Raw genomic sequence first — 20,998 nt, 5'->3', positions numbered from 1 at the left:
TGCTTAAAGTTGAATGATGAATCTGCATGCATATGCAATGCAGAAGATTGTTAAAGACTATCTCTCCTCCGCTGGGGAAGACTGCTGACTTGAGCCAATACAATGTGTCACCAGCGTCATCACAGGTACTACTATTTGAATACAGTGCCATGAGAGATACCATAAGGTCTCTTGCCTGACATTCTAACAGTCCCTGCCCTGACTACAATCATTGTTTTTGATATTTATTGTAGTTACTCAGCTCAGTATAAATGTTTGATATGAAGCTCATTTGGATCTTAGGGTTAACTACGAAAATTTCAGAAAAAAAAAAAAAAAAAAATTATTATATTTACTTGTGTTTAAGTCATACTATTTTATACTTGAATTTAACTGGAAAATCTGGGTCCCTATGTAGGGGAAAAAATGTGTATCAAGATTTAATACTAAATTAAGGGTATTACTTAGACATGAATGAGACATATACACAAATGCAACTTATGCATGAGTAAATATGGTATTTCATAATTATTAGCGTTTTCTAAACTGACTTTATTCATGAATGATACTGTCAATCTTTATTAAATTTCCAACTTTGATGGAAAGGGTGAAAAACACCATTAAAACCTATGTCAATCAGGTTTAAATATTAATACATGCAAAAAAGAAAAAGAAAAGCTGTCCTTCAAATCTAAAGGTTTAAAGTTTATGAAAAAATACTATATAGTTAATATTATGTAGACATAATTTAAATACCAGAAGAATTTTAGTGACAAAAAAAAAATTAACAATTGATCTTAGAATTATTTATTGATTTAAAAATTAACATGTTATAGATCAGATTTATACATAGTAAACTTCTTTCATAACAGAATGTCCTTCCACAACATTACGGGGTTGTCAAATGAAAAAGAATATGAATTTAGAGTCATTGCTGAAAACTTTTATGGACGCAGTGATCCTTGTGAAGAAACAGAAGCTATTCGTACTGATATTCCAGAAGATGTTAAGAAGAAGAAGCAGCGTGAAGGTATTAAGGAATTAATTTTTTCATTTAAAAATGGAAAAAAAAAATGTACTTGATCGAATTCTGTAAGCACTCTTATTCTGATGCTTAATTTTATTTTTACTTTTCCAGACGAATTTGGTCGTAAGATCCGATCCAGCTATACAGGACCAAAGATCAATGATTATGATAAATTCTGTAAGTATTTAAAAATTTATTCACAAATATATCAATTTCATTATCCTTAACATAGACCAATTTCTTGCTAAGGAATATTTCATAAATTATCTGAACCTGTTTATTATTTGTGATTATATTAAGGATCAAATTCATTCACTAAAGATTTGAATTTGAACTAAATATATGAAGAGGAAGAGGTAGAGCACAAATAGCTTTTGCAGATCCCTGCCCCTACCTTACTGGTGAGATCAAAGTGGCTGATGCCCAGAGCTTGAATATCTGCAAGTCAATCCTTGTAATAAAAAAGCAAAATAAAACAACTGAGGAAGAAACCAGTAGTTTGTTCAGATGCTTGCAGTAGAGTAAACACTACTAAAAGCAACCTTATATTGCAGAAAAATTTGTTAGAAGCCATCCATGAGACTTGAACTCACATCCCTGTGACTACTGGTCATGATACTTTACCTTTAAGCTAAACTGCCTACAAGCAAATTCTTCTGCAATTTTTGAACTTATAAATAAAGCTTTTATAGACACTATATGTGAAATATAAGGATGTTCTATCTTATTTATGCTATTCAGCATCATTATTATGCATTTGAGAGTAAAATATTTCCATATCTGTATATGGCAATACATCTCAATGCTTCTAAAAAAGCAAACTTTGTTTGTTTACATACATCGTACTACTAAAAGCATTAAAGGGAATCAGATGATGATCTTAAACTGGCTGGTGTGATAAACCTATCACCTATCACACAGTATCTTGTTTTGCTTCTCATATGCTTAGTCTACATTAATGATGTACTAAAAAGTGTATACTTTGCTACTACAGAGTAGAATGCACAAAATATTTTGTTTTAGACAAAATGATAAACATTTTTTTAAAATTAGTATTTACACAACAACCAGTAAGCAATACATTTTTTACAATATAAAATATACAATGCACAGCTATCACTTCTATGACTAAAAGTCTTCATCTTGTACTGATTTTTAATGGAGTTAACTTTGACTTTTGTAAACTTTTATCACTATTATAACATATAATAAATTAATGATATTTTTCTTATTTGAAATTATATAGACGAAGATATTTGGAAGAAATATGTCCCACAACCTGTTGAGATCAAATCAGGAAGTGTATATGATTATTATGATATTCTTGAAGAATTAGGAAGGTAAATGTTTTGTTTAGACACAGTAAAGTTTCAAAATTATTTTTAATTTGTAAAGACTTACTTCCTGTGAAACGTAGACCATCGACAACTCGTCTCCACTAATCTTAACCCAGTGCTGCCTTTTAAGGTCTCCCTCTCCTGGGTCTTGTTGGCTTTTAACTGTCAACAGCACTTCTGTTATTTTGCTTTTTCTCTAGGTTTGGATGTTGGCCCTACACAAATCCATTTTCACCTCTGGGATGAAGTGGTCCATATCAGACTGGCCTCTATCATTTAACATGTCCAGCTCAGGTGGACCTACCAAAAGCTAGTGCTCTGCTGGCATAGCTTCCAGGATCATTGAGGTACACAAGCCAACATGCTGCACAAATACTGGACCTTGTGGTGGAATTTGTAGAGAATTGAAACTTAATTTAGAGAGATATTATATTGTAGTATGTTTTATATTAATTACAAAATCCTATATTATTGATAGAGTATCTTATAATTAATTACTATCCTGTAATTCTTTATTTCATATATAGTGATGAATAATTGAAACATATTTCTTAAATTCAAAACCTAAATGTAAAGAATTTCTATTTAAATGTATGTGATATGTACTGAATGTACTATAGTCCAAGAATATAATTTGGAAAATCTGAGGAATACATGTAGTAAATAATACTTTGTTTATCTTATTCTTTCTAGTGGAGCATTTGGTGTTGTTCATCGTTGCATTGAGAAGTCAACTGGTCGAGTTTTTGTTGCTAAATTCATCAACACACCTTATCCTCTGGATAAGGTAACTGTTAGAAATGAAATTAATGTGATGAATCACTTACATCATCCCCAGCTCATGAATTTACATGATGCTTTTGATGATAAATATGAAATGGTGCTAATTTTTGAGTTGTAAGTATAGGCTGTTTATCAGTTCATTTAGAAACTATTACAATTATACCTCCTTTGGGTGTGTGATTTGTCTCTGTGTCTTTGTCTTAATGAACATGTGAGTTTTGACTGCCTTTTATTTTTAAGATTAAATACCTTTTTACCAATAAGTATGCATCCCTTTTCTACATAAATGTCAGCCAAATATTTGGAAATAATTATAGAAACTCCTGGTGATACTGGATATTCAAGTCTGTATATGGAATGAGTGCACACAAACATACACAAATATATGTATGTATGTATGTATGTATACATACACAAATATATGTGTGTTTGTGTGTATACACACACACACACACACACACACACACACACACACATATGTGTGTGTGTGTGTGTGTATGCATGTATTGTGTGTGTAATTTCAATGGTTTTGTTACCTTAAAAATAACTATAATTAAAAAGTGATCAATATAGAAACTACTATACTATTTGTGATGAATGAAGTATTTTGTTAATTTTTGTAATCTGTTATTAATACCAATTCTCTCATGGCGAATTGCTTTAACCTAGCAAAAATGTTAAATAAACAAGAAAAAATATACTTGTGTTTACAAAGATTGGATTATATTTTAGGAAATAATAACTTTTACTTGAATTCAAACAATAATTTCAATTCTTTTTATAGTCTTTCTGGAGGAGAGCTTTTCGATAGAATTGCAGCTGAAGATTATAAGATGTCTGAAGCAGAAGTTATCAATTATATGCGACAAGTCTGTGAAGGTCTTAAACATATGCACGAAAACAGCATTGTCCACTTAGATATTAAGGTAAGTGGAGAAACAAAACAATAACAAAAAATAAAATAAAGCATGTATATACTAAAAATATATATAAAAATTTTTCATTTTTCAGTATCAAATATTTAGATCATAATTTATAAATTATTTATTAAAAACGCTTTTCTAGATGAAACGCTTTTCAGATATTTCAAAAGTTTATCTTACATTTCTTTGAGGAATTTTTTTCTGTTTAAACGCTGTGTGATAATAATAATTTCCTATGTAACATATGCTAATGAAAATCTTTTAGATATTATTTGTTAAAAAGAAGAGCAAACTAATACAATTGTATATTGAGTTGTGACAGATAGTGTTTTAAGTAAGATAACTTAGATCTTGGCCATGTTAAGCCCAGGTCATCTTTAACTTAATAGCACCATTTGCAATAGTCCTTTAACTCATGTTTTGTGACTTCATAGACCACTTGAGTTGGAAGATATTGTTTACAGAGATGTATCTGGGTAGCGGAAGTTTGTCTGGTATTTCTTGGAGGAATTTGTCCAGATACTGACTAAACGTTAGAGTCTTTTTTCATCAATTTATTTTGGAATTACATTGAATGAAACAAGATCAGCCGAAATAAAAATGTTGTGTCACAATATTGTTATATAATGTGAGCTCAATTTTTGTAGAGGATTTTTGTAGGTTCAGGGGTCAAACCTTAGCTGGTCTTGGTAACTTGATAATTCATTGGAAATGTCCAAAGTTTTATCTTGGGTTATTTATATGTGACAATTTTATCCAATGTAGGGCAGAACAAATGTGGACATTGAGGTGGCACATGATTTGTTGTGGGTTTATTTTAAAAAGTGGATTATGATGTCTACTAGACAAATGGCAAGCAACATGTGAACTGAAACTGTAAACACCAATATTCCTACGAGCAGACATGCTTGAATGAATGTACTCATCACAAAGAAATCCCCCTTCATATTTAGGACTTTTTTTTCATTGAATGCTTTGTGATTGTGGTATTCTAATACTTTTAAAAATAAAATGCTGTTTTTATTCTACATTACAGCCAGAAAACATCATGTGTGAAACAAAGAAAAGCACACAAGTTAAAATCATAGATTTTGGTCTGGCAACAAAATTAAACCCTGATGAAATTGTTAAAGTTACAACAGCCACTGCAGAGTTTGCTGCTCCAGAAATTGTTGATAGAGAAGCTGTCGGCTTCTACACAGATATGTGGGCAGTTGGAGTACTTGCCTATGTTTTGTAAGTAAATTTTGTAAGAATATTATAATGGAAGTTATAATTTGTGAAACTTATAATAATAACACTTTTGATACATGTTTAAAAAGGAAAATCATTTTCGGTTTCAAAGTTAAAATCTAACATTTCAAGTCAAATAACTTTAACATTAAAATTGTGATTGAACCAAATTCGATGACTGGCACCTGTGCCAGTGGAGCGCTAAGAGCACCGTCTGAGCGTGATCATTGCCAGAGCAGCTGTCTGGCTTCCATGCCAGTGGCACATAAACACCACCATTTGAGTGTGATCGTTACCAGCGTCGCCTTACTGGCACTTGTACCAGTGGCACGTGAAAAAAACATTCGAGTGAGGTCGTTGCCAGTGGCACTGGACTGGTTCCTGTGCAGATGGCATGTATAATACACCATTTTGAGCATGGCCATTGCCAGTACCGCCTGACTGGCCTTTGTGCCGTTGGCACGTAAAAGCACCCACTACACTCTCGGAGTGGTTGGCGTTAGGAAGGGCATCCAGCTGTAGAAACTCTGCCAGATCAGATTGGAGCCTGGTGCAGCCTTCTGGTTCGCCAGTCCTAAGTCAAATCGTCCAACCTATGCTATCATGGAAGGCAGACGTTAAACGATGATGATGATGATTAAAGTTGTACTTATGATTACACTTTGGATATTCCTTAACTATACAATGCATTTTAAGTATGTTTATATTTATTTTTGAAGTTATATAAACAGAAATTAAAATTATAAAAGTATCACTTTGATTTGTGATATACATTTTAGTCTAATAAATATTTTTTTTTTATCTATGAACAGGTTGAGTGGATTATCACCTTTTGCTGGGGAGGATGACTTGGAGACTCTACAGAATGTCAAAAGATGTGATTGGGACTTTGATGAAGAAGCATTTAGCAATGTTTCTGCAGAGGCAAAAGACTTCATCAAAAGACTTTTGCTCAGAAATCCAGCGTAAGTATTCTCATTCTTTTGAAATTCTGTTATTTTACTTATTCCTATCCTTGTTTATCTGCATGGATTAGGTAATAGTTAACTTCCTAACATGCTAGATAAAAGATTCAATCCAGAGCGTGTCATATTGAAAAGACTGTTGCTGTAATTGTATCATCATAAAAATATTATCTAAATGATAATTGAGTGTCAAGGAAGAATGAGTCCAAAGATAAAAACAAAAATTGATATAAATCACAAAAGGTTACAAAATAATCTACAGTGCATTATTGAAATCTTTGAAAAGGTAACTTGCATAGTTCTTTGTTTTTTCTTGCTCTGTCAACAGCTAATCAAACCAAAATATCTCTCATTTGCGGTTCGGCAAAAAGAGACCAATAGAATAAGTACTAGGCTTACAAAGAATAAGTCCCGGGGTCGATTTGCTCGACTAAAGGTGATGCTCCAGCATGGCCACAGTCAAATGACTGAAACAAGTAAAAGAGAGTAAAAGAGAGTGTTAAGACATGTTCATTGGTTTCATTTGTTTCTTTTTCAGGAAAAGGTTAACTGTTCATGAAGCAATTGATCATGCTTGGCTGAAGGTAGGTGACACATTCAGTATTTGGAAAGGCAATATAACACATCAAAATACGTTTTTAGATACGACTCTTATTATACTTATATATTTATGTGAATTAATTATTATATGATAGTGATATTTTTCAGTGGGATCAAGTTTTATTTTGAATTTTAGAAAAAATTCGAAATGGATGTGAAGAAATAAAATAATCATTCAATACATTTGAACCATTAAGCATATTTAACTTTCATGACAGTTCCATAAACAGCGTGAAATAATAGCAGTAGGATGTAATATCCTATTCAAATATCATAATGCATACTAACTATTTTATTTCGTATATATTTAGTATGGATGCTTTCATTATGTACTTGGCATGTTCATTGTTTAATAATGAAAAAATAAAATATCATGTCATGTCTCATAATTAGACAATTAAATTTGGCCTCAGGTAATGAAGGTCTCTGAGCTAAAAATCTCAAATTATTTTCTTAAAACATTTATATTATCATAAATGATTTATAATTGTAAATCAGGATCAAGAACCCTAGGGTAGCAGTTAGGTCTAAAAAGAAATGTCTATGACACTTTTATTCCCATTTGGAGTCGCCCTACTTCAGCTTTGTCATTAAAACCTTGGAAAATAAATTAATGCATTACTCCCTATCTCTTGGGTGTTAAACTGCATAAACCACATGCCTATATACAAATAAATTATATCTTTATATTTGTTAATACAAGCTATGTTGATGATCTAAAGACTATTTCCCCTGAATTCTTGGGTAAATATACGTGTAGCTGTATAAATAAAGTTAGAGAATGAAAGAAGATAGATTTTATTGATAAGTTGTAACAATTTTGTTATGTAAAACATTTCACAGACGTAGATAGGTGCAATGCAAACTGAGAGCATAAATGCTAAATCAAGAGCTGAAAGGCTGGCAGTTCACATTCTGTCAATAATAGTGTTCTGTGTACATGTAGCTAAAATATAACTCTCAATAGCTGAGTCCATCTGCCTTATAGTGTACTGCATAATCAGCAACTACACTAGAAAATTAACAATCATTGGTCAAGGTCAGTTTGTTCCCTGCTCAGCACTGATCAGAGAGAGCTATTTATACTACTACAAAAAGTGTCAAATTACAAGAATTGTAATTCTATGTCATAAGTGGTGGGCATAGTTGTGTATGTTTGTCTTGACTAATATAGATATATTGATAAAAACAGCCTTCCACATTAGGTGAGGTTTATGATATTTGATGATACTGTAATATCTCTGTATATACTACTAAGGGGTCTAATTTGGTTAACCAGGCCAATACCTATGCTCTTATAGATCAACATTCTGCCAAAAAATGAATTTATCTTTTATCTATTTAATGTCGCAGGAACTAAAACTGGACAACAATGTAATCGATCACAGAGATCTATGAAAATACAACTCTGATACAGATGTATATATATATATAAAAAAAACTAACTGAATTAAGTGATGCTTAATAAATTAAGCTTGGATAGACTTAGCAGAAGCAGAAGAGTTTTACTAAAGCAATTCTGTTTGATATTAATTTGTTTCAACCTTTTATATAAATATCTAACCATTGATGAGGGTATATAATGAAAAATAAATATTTGGTTAATATAGATAATGAGGAACTATTCAAAATTTTAATGAGAAATTCACTACCTGAAAGCCAAACTACTTCATAAAAACATTTTCATTGTCATCCACATGCAACTAATGTTATTAGCTTGTTTCATTCACTCAAAAATGTTCATCAGTTATTCAGTGTGTTGCATGCTGATGACAGACCAAAACATACATAAAATCAATGGAGGACATATGAACATCAGAGTTAACATAATATGATACACAATTTAAAAGTTTGACTTTTTTTAATAAATAGACAATGTAATTTTTATACAATGGACTTGTATTTTATTAACTTTATTTATTTCATTTAGATGAAAATATATGACTGTTTTAAGCATTACTGGTATGTTTCTGTTTCATATATAATGAAAGTAATTAATGTATTGATGTACAAGCATAAGAGGAGAAGGATATAGAGAGAAGATAGGTGGCAATATAGAAGTAGTTAATATTTCCTTGTAAATATAAAATTGATAGAGAAACTGTTCTAAAATGTATACTTTATATACCTAATATGCAGTATAATATATATATATTTCTTTTAATTTAGAGCCTTCGTTTTATCCATTAAAAGAATTACTTAATTTTATTTCCTAAATTTCTTATAAGTGACAATTTGAAATCTAAAAAAAATTGCAAATTTTTCTAGTTATTATCAGAAACGATGACAAAAATATATGACAGTGAAGGCAATTTCAAACCTCACTGGGTATTCTAAGTAATGAATCTTATTCTGCAGATTCTCATATAAAATGTAGATATTGTAGATTCTAAAATAGATAGTTTATCCAGTATATGGTATTTCTATTTTATTGTATTTCCCTTTTCCCCCAAAACTTTTATTATTTATAACTGGGGGTTAATCAAGAATCCTAGAAAAACAATAAGATTCCCATGACTGGGGCCTTTCTGTTTCAATTTTCTCGTTAATTGTTGTATGGTTAAGATAGGTGTTGTTAATGTTTGATTTTAAATATTATAAGTTAGTGGTAGAAAAGCTACATCTCTGGGGAAAGAATCTGGCTCTTTAATGCAGGTTCTGGACTGCAAGTTAGCTGTTGAAAAGATGCATCTTTGAAAAAAAAAAAAAAAGAAAATTGGTTCCTTAGTGCAGGGTGTAGAAGAAACTCATTGGGTGTACCAGATGGGAAAGAAGAAAGTTCATCACATGGGTTAAGATGGAGGTGATATAATGAAAAATAGAAAGACCCCTTGCACCTATTGTAAAAAGAAATGGGGAACAGAAATTTAATTTTATGTGTTAGGTGTTGATGAATAACACATTAAAGATGGTGAAATTTTCTTGTATGTGGCAAATGTATGGGATTCATTGTTTCATGTGTGTAAGTGTGTGGGAGATAGAGAAGGAAGTGTTGTCATGTTTGAGCAGTATTAAATATTAGCAGTTGGTCAGAGATCAAATATTGGCCTGAAGGAAGAAAATGAATTTTTGTGGTAGTCTTTGTAATGTAGAATATCCATGGTAGATTTTTCAGGATTTATTTAAGTCACAATTGAGTTTGGATATCTGAACCAGTAGTGTTAAATGTTTGTTTACAATATATCACAAATGTATTTTAGTGTTTTTAAATGGTTCTAAGGTGTCAAGGCCCTGCAATTGAATATTTTAATGATTTCTTTTCATGGTGAGTATGCATGCTTGAATAATTGCTGATAACTGAGAAAGTAAGGTGATTGATAGTGGAAACATATGATCTTAAAGACATATATTTCCACTAGAGTAGTTAAAAGTCTTTGCTGTAGATGTCCAAGTTCAATATACAGGTGAAAAGGGAAGGGAATAGGATCTACACAGATACAAACTTTGCAAACTTAGTGGAAAAGTTCAGGTAGAAATTGGTTTTTGAATAGAAAGTAAACAATTTTTACTTAAAGAATAGGCAAAGGTAAAATTTTTAAAAAAATGTTATAAATATGTTCTAAAAGAGATTATGTTGGGTGATTCTTGATAAAGTAAAGTCATGTGATATGCTTAAATACACAACACTGAATATATAATACAATTCTTTCCTATGAATAGAATTGTGGTACTAAATATTCTGAAATGCTTTCACAATTTTCCACTATTTTGAACTTAATCAGATTATTTATATTCTTTATGGCATTTGACACACCAAAATTGATTTTGAATTTGCAAGCATTTATTAAAAACGTTAGTGTAATTCAAGATGATGTATTGATAGTGTATTTAACAATAAAATCACCTACGTTAATTATGCTGATATGAGCTTAAGATTCTCCTTTGATTGCATTATAGAAATTATTCTATATATATATAAACATTGTTAAAAAATAAAAATGTTTTAAAGAATTAAAAATTTTAATAATGAGGCAGAGAATTAAATTTTCCAGTATTTTTCGATGCATATTCTTTTAAATAATTTGAAACAAATAAGCTTGGAATTTACATGTTACAATAGAGAATATTTAGCATAATTGGCAAAATAACAGATGAGCAACTTTATGAATTTAATAAAGACAAAAGGAAAAGTAAAATGACAGCCAGTGAAAATTTTAGAAAGATCATACAAGTAAATAAATAGAAAATAAACATTTTCAGTTAGTTAATGATATACTTGATAAAAGAACATTAAATTTTTTTTTTCAAAGATGAATGTATTAACAGTTATGTTCTTCATTTGTAGTCTGTAAATAATGCAAAGTTTACTCCTAAATTTATTTCAAGGAAGAAATGGACTTAAATCATGTGACTATTTTGTTACATTTGACATATACAGTGACCACTACAACTGATAATTAATTATTCATTTATTGGTTTCCCATATATCTTATTTAGTTATCATACATTTCAAAACTACCAACTAATCTAATAATTTTTACATATAATTATGAACTTATTATAATGATCAATTTATTATATCTGAGTTATATATATATGTATATTCACAATATGTATATGTATATATACATATATATTATATACATACACATAATATTCACTGTTTTATTCAAATCTTAGTGGGTTAACTAAACATGTAAATAATCACCCATAAAATGATTCTAATTTCAAATGATTACATAATATTGAGAGATATCCTTCATGGCTTACTTTTAAAAGATTACTTTATTAAATTAGTGAATTAGAGTAGACATATTTCCTGCAGGCAGAGTTCTTGATGTAGTCTTGAGTGATATATGTTAATTTTATTTCACTTATATCCCTGTTACTCTCGAGGAAAGACATTTATCTTCTGCTGTAAATCTCTCAATAAATAAGCACATTTTCCATATCAGCTTAGCTTAGAGTATGTCAGAAATCGATGTACACATTTATATTTGGATTTACCATTTAACAGTTACATACATATGAATAATAATATACTATGAAGTGAAACTGAATTAAACTAATCACAAATTTTAAAGTCTATAGAACATCCTTTTAAAAGAGATGTTTTAATTGTCATCTTAAATTTATGGAAAAGTTAACTAAAAGTTAACTAAAAATACTTTAGTGGTATTTAATAATTTTGAAAAAAGAATCACAAAAAGTCAATGACATGAAAATAGAAAATTACTATTTTTAAATCTCACAACGAGAGATATTCAGCAACAGTACTTTGGAGTAAAGATTGTTTGCCAACATAACATGGCAGTCCCGGTCTAGGACATGAAAATACTTGCAATATCTTTTATTAGACAGTCGTTTCCAGTGAACAATAATTTGCAAAACAAATCTTGATAACGAAAAATTAAAGCAATAGATACTATTTCAGAATATTAAAACACAGGAAAGAAACTTGCAGTAAAAGAAAGAATTCAAGCTAAATTTAATATGAACGAAAAACTAATACACTCCACATAGTACAACTGGTATTTATGCAGTCTACAATATAATTTTAGCAAAAAGGCGAAGTTTATAAAACCATCTGATAGAACCAAAGTAGTTGGATCGTCTTTTTCTTCATCTCTTTTTCTTCTTACTGTTATAATTTCATCATTACCAATGTATTAATATCAAATTATTTAAGAAGGCATAAATTGAGTCAACAGAATCTACAAAATAACAAAGCATATCTAAGTCTTTTTCTGTTTGCTTCTGATTTCATTACTGTACAATTTCAGATGTACGTAAATAACAGAACTTGTCTACAATGTGTATGGCTTTTTATGATCCTGTATATTGGATTCAACTCTTTGACATACTTGCAATTCCATTTCTTCTGTGCACACATTTGTTGTACTTACAAATCTCTATCCTAACCAAATAAAGTAGTCAAATGAGCTAATTAACTGGGAATCATATTTATGTATCCATGTTAATGAAGCAATTTCTAGGTAGCCCTTGAGAAAGGCATATTGCCACTCATCTCTGCCAATGACATCTCATATATGAAATACAATAATTTGAGATCTGAACGCACCGTATTTTCCCATAGCTTCCTTGTCTTCTTTTTACAAGCATTTTCCACTATCATAACATGACATTATCTCCTTCTGTGCTTATCAATTATTGCCATCACGTATCTATACCAATGCTGTCATCTCTCCTGCATATATCAGTCATCGCTCTCTCAGCCCATTTGCATTTGGCTTATCTTGTTCATGCAAGTAAACTCAGCATATTCAGTGGATCGTTGAAGAGCTTTGAAGAAAATAAAATTACTACGTTTCATTTCTGAAACATAAAACAGTAACACTTTTAAGAAATGAAGGAATGAAGTAGATATAGCTGTGTGGTTAAGAAGCTTGCTTTGGAATCACATAATTTCAGGTTCAATCTCACTATGCAACCCCTAGGTCAAGTGTCTTCTACTATAACCCTGGGCTAACCAATGGTTTGTGACTGAATTTGAATTGATTTGTTGAAGATGTTCAAACTAGATATCTATTTTAATAGGATTCATTCAAAGGAGCAACAAAATATTCATCAATTCTCAGTCATTTTCCATTCAAAATATAAAATTTTCATTCAGTTTCCAGCCTATTGATATAAACATACTTCACTTTATGTTTTTTATAACTGAATTAAATTCAGCTGATGCAAGTTCTTGTGCTTACTTTAGATTTAAGTCAGCTGGGCAGACCATTATGCAGTCATTCATTCTCTCATTTCAACTCATGCTTCCTCACCATTTTTCTGCTTTTATCACCATATTTCTTTCTGTGTTGCTATCTTTCTGTCTTTGATCTTTCTGGATTATTACCAGATAAATTTAGTGCCTTTTGCAAAAGTACATCACCAATGATGAGAAAATTACTTACAATTCAAAAGCTGAAAGTTCAATACCTTGTTTAGTATAAAAGCTTAAATGTGATAATGCTTAACTTTCCCAAACACTTTATCAAAATAACAATTTTTTTTAATATTTACTCAGAAGAAAAGAGGTGGTGTCCATGATCTTTGGGGCTCTCCCAGATTGGTTATAAGACTACAGCTGATTTTTAGCTTGAATTAATATCTGTAAAAAAATGTAGTTAAGAAGAGAATTCCAGCTGAAACCAGTAGGGGTGAGGAAGGATTGCACTGTGAGAAACTGTTAGGTGAAACACAGTAGAAATTATGAATAAGAATTTGCAGTTAGGTCAGGTGGGCTTGACTAAGGATAGCATACAGTTTCCTAGTTCAGTGGATCAGTAGCCATTTTGGTAATGATCACAGAGGCAGAGAATGGGACGTAAGTTGTCAATCACCTGAATGATATTTACATAGTGGAGCCATGTAGTCTAGTACGTTTGTGTAGGAACAGCACCATCCCAGATATGTAATCAATACTATGTAATTCACACTTCAGTTATAGATCTTAATTTAGATTAATTCTGAAGCTTAAGCAAAGGTCTAAGGTTTTTGTCAAAATGTGAGATCACCATATGTTCCTTAGCAAAGATTTTGAAGCTTAGCAATTGCAGTGGCTTTGACAGCTTTAGTTCTGTGTTGTTCATTTGTAGAAAGGGTGAAGTACAAGTGCAACACTGTTTCTTTACTATGTTAGTAATTGTATCTTGATGCTTTACTAGGTTAAGGAGTAAGTATGAAGACATCTTAATTGAACGTAGAGAGCATTTGAATGTGAAATGTTAAAAAAGAGTAGAGTGGTATGATTTGTGTAAATATGTGTGTAGTTTTAAGTAAGCATGAAAGCCATCAATTTATGGAAAGAAGAAAACAGAAGACATTGCAGAATCCAGATTTGATAGAACATGGGTCAAAAGCAATCATTCAAAGGAGTACCTGACTACAATGGTGTGCTTGACAAGAAACCTTTGATCAAGAAATTAAAGAAAAATTACTCTTTGGCAGGTATCTTGTTTAGAAAGTTCTCTAACTGTCATGGATGAATTCTTCAATAATCTTAAGGACTGAAATATTGCTTTTGCTAAAGTTCTTGTGGGCAAGAGATCACTAATGCTCATGTGGATATCTAAACCTTCAGTGTGTTTGGCTTTAAGATAATATACTGTAGTCAGTGAGTGGAGATTAAGGAAGTTTTTTTTTTTCACACTGTTCACATCATCTTTGAGGTGATGGCAATAGGAAGTAAGCATGATGGCTGCTGGCAGAGTCAGAAAGAAAGCTCTGCTTAGAAATAGGACACTTATCATATGTTTGCATTGATTGGGATATTTCACTGTGAAGACAGAAATATTGAAGAGTTGGTGAAAAGAAGAGGTAAATCAGATGGAACATTTACTGTTCCTTCTTGCTGGGGCGAGTGAAGTTGAGCACTTTATGATGCATGAGAGAAATTAGAAAATGATAATGTGAGAACATTTTTTTGTGTGTTTCTGTGTGCAAGTGGGAATTCAGAACAAAATGAGGAAGGCTGCTTCTTACAGGCTTCCCCAACAACTACTCATCATCAGAAATGTAAATAACAAATCTGCTATTGACATGGCTTGGTGGATAGGAGAGTTTGGAAACATTATCAGGGATAGGAGGGTTTGGAAACATTATCAGGGATTCCTTTAACAAGCACCATAGGGTTACAATTTAGGGGGCAAGAGAGCTTGCATGCAATGCAAAGCATAGATGCACACTTTTCTTTTCTTGGGAATGTGAGTGTTAAATGTCTCAGTGGGGTATATTTATGAGTATAGCATCAATCACCTGATTAGCAGTCCCAGAAGAATTAGGGGAGAGCACATTTTATTAGTTATGGATAGACAACATAGAATTTGAAGAGTTCTATTCAGTTAGTAGGAGAGATGAACTTAGAAGAATAGGTAAAAGTGACTTTTAGCCAGAATAAATGAATTTAGGTTTCGTGAGTGGGATGAGCGTTACAAAGAATAGATTCTACACAAGCAAAGATTCCACCTTTTTGAAAAAGGCTTGAAATAGATAGAGCAAACTTGGCAACATAAATGGGTTAGAGGCAGGGGATGAGACTTTGTTTTAAACAAGAATTGTAATTTACATTTAGAAGGTGTTAGAAAGTTATGAGGGATTAAACTGTGGTCTATGTTATTTTTAAACTTTAAAATAATTCTAAATTTAAATGATTGTTTGGTAGAAAAGATGAAGATGATAACTAGTTTCAGGAATTATCGCTAAAAATTGTTAGTTCCTGTAATAATCCAGACGCAATTAAATAGGCTGTGTGAGTGCCTCAAAATATTGTTGAAAGTCACAAAGTGAGATAACAAGATACAGGGTTAATACCAGATAGTAGGGCAGCTTACTGAATGATTACTGAGGATTTGGGGCCCTTGTACTTCCTGAACTCCAACAGCAGGACTTGAGAACTTTTTCCACTGGTATTTTCTTACAATCAGTGGCATTACCCAGTAGGAAATGTAACTGGAAGCCATGAATTTAGAAATTGTATTATCCTCAAATACATACAGGAACAAACTTCAGTTAAGGCATTTAGGAGTGAAATATCAGTGTCAAATTAAATAGTATGTTAGGCGCTATCCATGAAAAAAAAACACAATTTATCTTGAATAAATAAATCCTATGTATACATAAGCTTGTTGGAAATCCAATTAATTACACAAAGTAATTATAGTGTCTAATTCAAGTGACATAGATCAATTATTTTTAGTTTTCTTTTTTATTAATGAGCTCAATCATATTGTCAATGCATTAAGATCACAGCTAAATGAATGCTAAATAAATATTTTATTGAAAATAAAAGGAAAATAAAAAAATATAGAAATAGACTAAATAAATAAGATTTTTATAACATGAAAAATCTCCATTATAAATTTTACCTTATATATAATTAGTGCTTAATATCAGTTTAAGTTTGCAAGAAGAATTAAAAACTAATTATTTTTAAAATGGTTTAAAATGTTGGTTTTGCAAGGATAGATGAAAAAATGGTTTTGCTATAGAAACTTATTTTACTGTTTGGAATTCCCAAACCAACTGAACTAAATTTAGTCCTATTACCTAATTTGTGAATAGCAGTTGAATACCTAAGCAACTGAGAATTATACTCTCTGCAAAATGAAAACAAAATTACAGTCTTCTCAACACTGTAACTTGCTTATAAACAGCAAACTCGAAACCCATTGTAACTCTTTCTGATAATGCAGCCCTTGCATTATCAGCTACAACTCTACATACAAGTTGTAGTGCACCTGAGTTCTGCAGACAATAAGCTCATTATTATTATTTTTTCAACTGTGCATTCAAAAATTACATTCTCAAAATGAAATAACATTTAATATTATGATAAAGTCTATGTTATGCCTGAGATCTTAAAACTTGGGGAATTCTGAAAAACATTGAAATATAAATATTTACAACTTGCACGATCAGTTGAAGCATTTGACAGTATTTAATTATTTGTATTAATTCCCTTCCTTTTTAGACAGAAGTATATTTTAAAACATTAGTTCATGAACTAATATCTAGTTGAGGGGAAGTACCTCAGGGAAAATTTTGTATACAAGGTATAAATGTAATAGGGATTTACATAGATAATATAGTGAGATGAAAATTTTGATTAACTGAGAATATTTCTGCAGTCAATATACAAAAACTTTGAAGACGGCAAACTGGCAGAAACGTTAGCATGCCAGGTGAAATGCTTAGTGGTATTTTGTCTGTCTTTACATTCTGAGTTCAAATTCCACCAAGGTCAACTTTGTTTTTCATCCTTTCGGGGTTGATAAATTAAGTACCAGTTGCATACTGAGGTCGATCTAATCGACTGGCCCCCTCCCCAAAAATTTCGGGCCTTGTGCGTAGACTAGAAAAGAATATACAAAAACTTCCTCTAGTGGAGTTTAAAAGTCTAAAAATCAACAAACAAGGGAGTTAATTTCAATAAAACCAACTAACTAATATTAAAAAAAATATAGACAATGCAAATGTGAATGCATCATGTTTTTGATAAACCTAAAAGGTGAAAGAAAGAAAGTCTGTTAAGTCTGATTAGATATCCTCAGTGAAGCAGATATATCTAATTACCCATCCACCTTCTGTGTGTATGTGTGTGTGTATGATAAGTAGTAAAGCATAGATTTTACATATAGTTCATAATTTAATTATGAGCTTTGTGTGAAATTTATGCTTTTCACTTTTAATTCTAAATATGCTGGTCTCAGCAATTGTTCAGTCCAATTTTGTATATACATGCAAATTTGTTTAACCAAGGAATTACTGCATTGTAATAATACATTGTGATGTTAATGCTGCATTGTGAGTTGAGCACTAAATTATCATGGATATATTTTTTGATGTTTATACATCAATTATAAATATATATGTAGATATTGTGATGAGTGTTAGTCTTGTCAACATCATAGAATATTGAGATCTATTAAAATTGAAATATGTCCACTGTTTTCACCAGTTGACTTTAAAGATATGATCCACTTCCATAGGCATCTTCTATATTTTCTACAAATTTCACTTAGTTGATTTTGTTGGGGTTATTTCTCTTGTTTGTTGTTTTTAGACTTTAAACACTCCTAGAGGGAGATTTTTTCTAGTGACTGTATTAAATTATCTCAAGTGACTGAAATTTTTCACCCTACTATATTTCTATAACTGACATATTTGTTTAATAAGATAGTTTTCTTCTATATATTTTTATACTTTGATTAATGAAATTATTTGCAAACAAGGAGACTAGTTTAATTACTTTTCAGGTTTAAGATATTGAAATATTACGTAAGATTAAATGAAAAATCTAGAATTTCATTGGTCAACTATGATTGAATAGTAACTTTATTTAGGATATCTGTCTGTCAGCCTTCTGTAATTGAGCTCTGTATGAACCACTATAGCATGCAATGTAAAAACATTATCTTCTAGAGTAGAAACAAATATAGATATATTCAGATATTCTCATAAATAGAATAAAAATTATAGTCTTATAATTTTAAATGAACAGGAATTAAATTTTATTTTTAGTATAGATCAAAATAGTGTTATCAAAAGAGTTCATATTGAAATTATTTTTGTGAAAAGGGGAATAAGGTTTAAGTGTATGGGACATATTGCATTTGATTTTGAGGACTCAGCAACAATGTATAGGCCAGAACATTGATACTGGCATGCTATTGTTCGTTTTTCACTTTTTCCAGGTTTTCGAGGAGGAAGTCCAAAATACTGACCGAGGGAAGGTATAGACTTCATGCTAAGTTTTTACCCCTACTGCCTCTTCTGATCATTCCCTTAAAAACTGTGTTCAGAAGTTTTACAAACCATTGGTTTTTGATATACTGTTTTTGCTGATCTTAATTGTATATCTTTAAAAAAAAAAAATTCTATACTTGAAAATGTCTACACACTAAAACCCTGATCTAATTTTCTCAAGGAGCATCTTTCTCAGTGTTTTATGTATATCCCTAATGCTAATGAGCTGCTAGAGAAATACAGGATATACGTAATAATCTACTGAACTATTTCCATTTTACTTAATATTCATTTGATTCTTTTTGCAGTTTTGCAGTATTGAATCAAAATGTGACGAGAAATTAATTGTACTAACAGTATTAATTCTTTTCTAATTTAGATTGTGAATTGATAAAGGGCAAGATAAACAAAACAAATATGTGGAACGATATATATTTATCATATAATATCGTTATTTAAATAATATAACTAGGAACACTTACATAGGTATTAAACAAATAGTTTATATCAATAATTTAAAAATATAATGAAAATCTATGGAAACCAAAATAAAAGTCATATCACTTAAATGTTTCTGTTAAAAATAAATATGAAATTTATTAAATGAAAAAGCCGAAATTCTTCCAACAAACGATATAAAACAATATGTTTTATGCCTTATAAGTTATATACACTACTTCTCTTAACTTAGAATAAAAAAAGCAAAGTATTTTTGGATTACATATACATGTACATGCCTCTGTTATAGTAAATTTATATATAATACATTCTTACATGATCATCACTTTGTATACATCAACCCATGCTAGCATGGTTTTGGATGGATCACACAGTATTTTCCCCCTTGGTGCATTCTCTCATCATCTAGTTAGATGCTGCAACAGAGAAAAAGGGGTCATCTCTGAAGTCATGAATGCAGTTATTTTTGGAATGTCTTTGATGGCTGGATGTCCTTCATACCATCAATCACTTATACAGTGTGGACTAAGTGCATTTTATCATGCCACCAGAATTAGTGAGGTTATCTGAACTGAAACAAAAGAATCCTCTCTATACTGATCATTCCTTTCATTTTTTTTGTTTTTGCTTATTTAATACAATTTTTATTGCTGGATTCACATCGTCTCGGCAATCACTTTATAGTGTGGCTGGTGTATCATATCATACAACCAGTAGTCGACATGTTGTCTGTGGTGGAATTGAAAGAGTATGCTATGCACTTCCATCATTTGATCTTTCATATTTTGGCAGAATTTCTTACAGATATATGCCCTTCCTATCACCAAACACCTGACAGTGAAGATTGGGTGAATTTTGTCATGCTACTGGCATTAGAGATAGTATCTGTGTCAGGATTAAAGGGTCCCCGCTCGACTTTTAGTTATTCAGAGGTACTACTAGGTGGGTGTGTTTGGAGTACCCAACCTTGTAGGGAGGACATGTTCACAACAGCCATGTATTTCTTTAAGTAGTGAGAGGTGTAACCATCAAGGGACTGATCGTGGCAGTTGACCACTGGGGTAAATACTGCTTCTGTTATGTATGTAGGTAGTAAATAACATACAAGGTCTATCTGAGAATAAAACTGATTCTGGGAATTGAAAGCAGATACAGAGAAAAGAAAGCTAACGGTCATGATTTTATAAGTTAGGAACAAAACTGTGTCATTGATCAAGATAACCACGATAGTGCTGCAGCATGACAACAGCCACTTGGCTGAAATGAATAAAAGAATTAAAGAATAACTTTTAAATCAAAAAATAAATAAGTAAAAATAAAAGAACTATTTTGAAAATATAATACTGAGCTAGTTTTCTCCTACATGTTAACATACGAAAGCAATATTTAATTAACATCTATGCTTCATTTAATATAATAATAATATGATATAACATATTTTAGTCACGAGTACTGATTAATACAAGTAAAAGATATAAATATATATATAAATATATA

General features: G+C 30.9%; 1 protein-coding gene across 8 annotated transcripts in view; it reads left to right on the top strand.

Annotated features, from left to right (window-relative positions):
• LOC106869746 (twitchin) overlaps positions 1-20,998 on the top strand; it is a 176,103-nt gene that overhangs the window by 119,322 nt on the left and 35,783 nt on the right. For 7 of the 8 annotated variants that reach the window (XM_052969245.1, XM_052969243.1, XM_052969250.1 and 4 more), the window contains 9 exons: positions 852-1,009; positions 1,118-1,183; positions 2,253-2,346; positions 3,037-3,240; positions 3,911-4,052; positions 5,086-5,285; positions 6,095-6,247; positions 6,786-6,831; positions 18,991-19,029. In XM_052969245.1, coding sequence (XP_052825205.1) covers positions 852-1,009; positions 1,118-1,183; positions 2,253-2,346; positions 3,037-3,240; positions 3,911-4,052; positions 5,086-5,285; positions 6,095-6,247; positions 6,786-6,831; positions 18,991-19,029 — 1,102 coding nt within the window. The remainder of the gene's footprint in view (positions 1-851; positions 1,010-1,117; positions 1,184-2,252; positions 2,347-3,036; positions 3,241-3,910; positions 4,053-5,085; positions 5,286-6,094; positions 6,248-6,785; positions 6,832-18,990; positions 19,030-20,998) is intronic. The other variant, XM_052969244.1, reaches the window with a different exon arrangement.

The sequence above is a fragment of the Octopus bimaculoides genome, chromosome 7, assembly GCF_001194135.2.
Source record: "Octopus bimaculoides isolate UCB-OBI-ISO-001 chromosome 7, ASM119413v2, whole genome shotgun sequence".
NCBI lineage: Eukaryota > Metazoa > Mollusca > Cephalopoda > Octopoda > Octopodidae > Octopus > Octopus bimaculoides.
The sequence above is the reverse complement of the archived record's forward strand: the minus strand, read 5'-3'. Positions and strand labels throughout refer to the sequence as shown.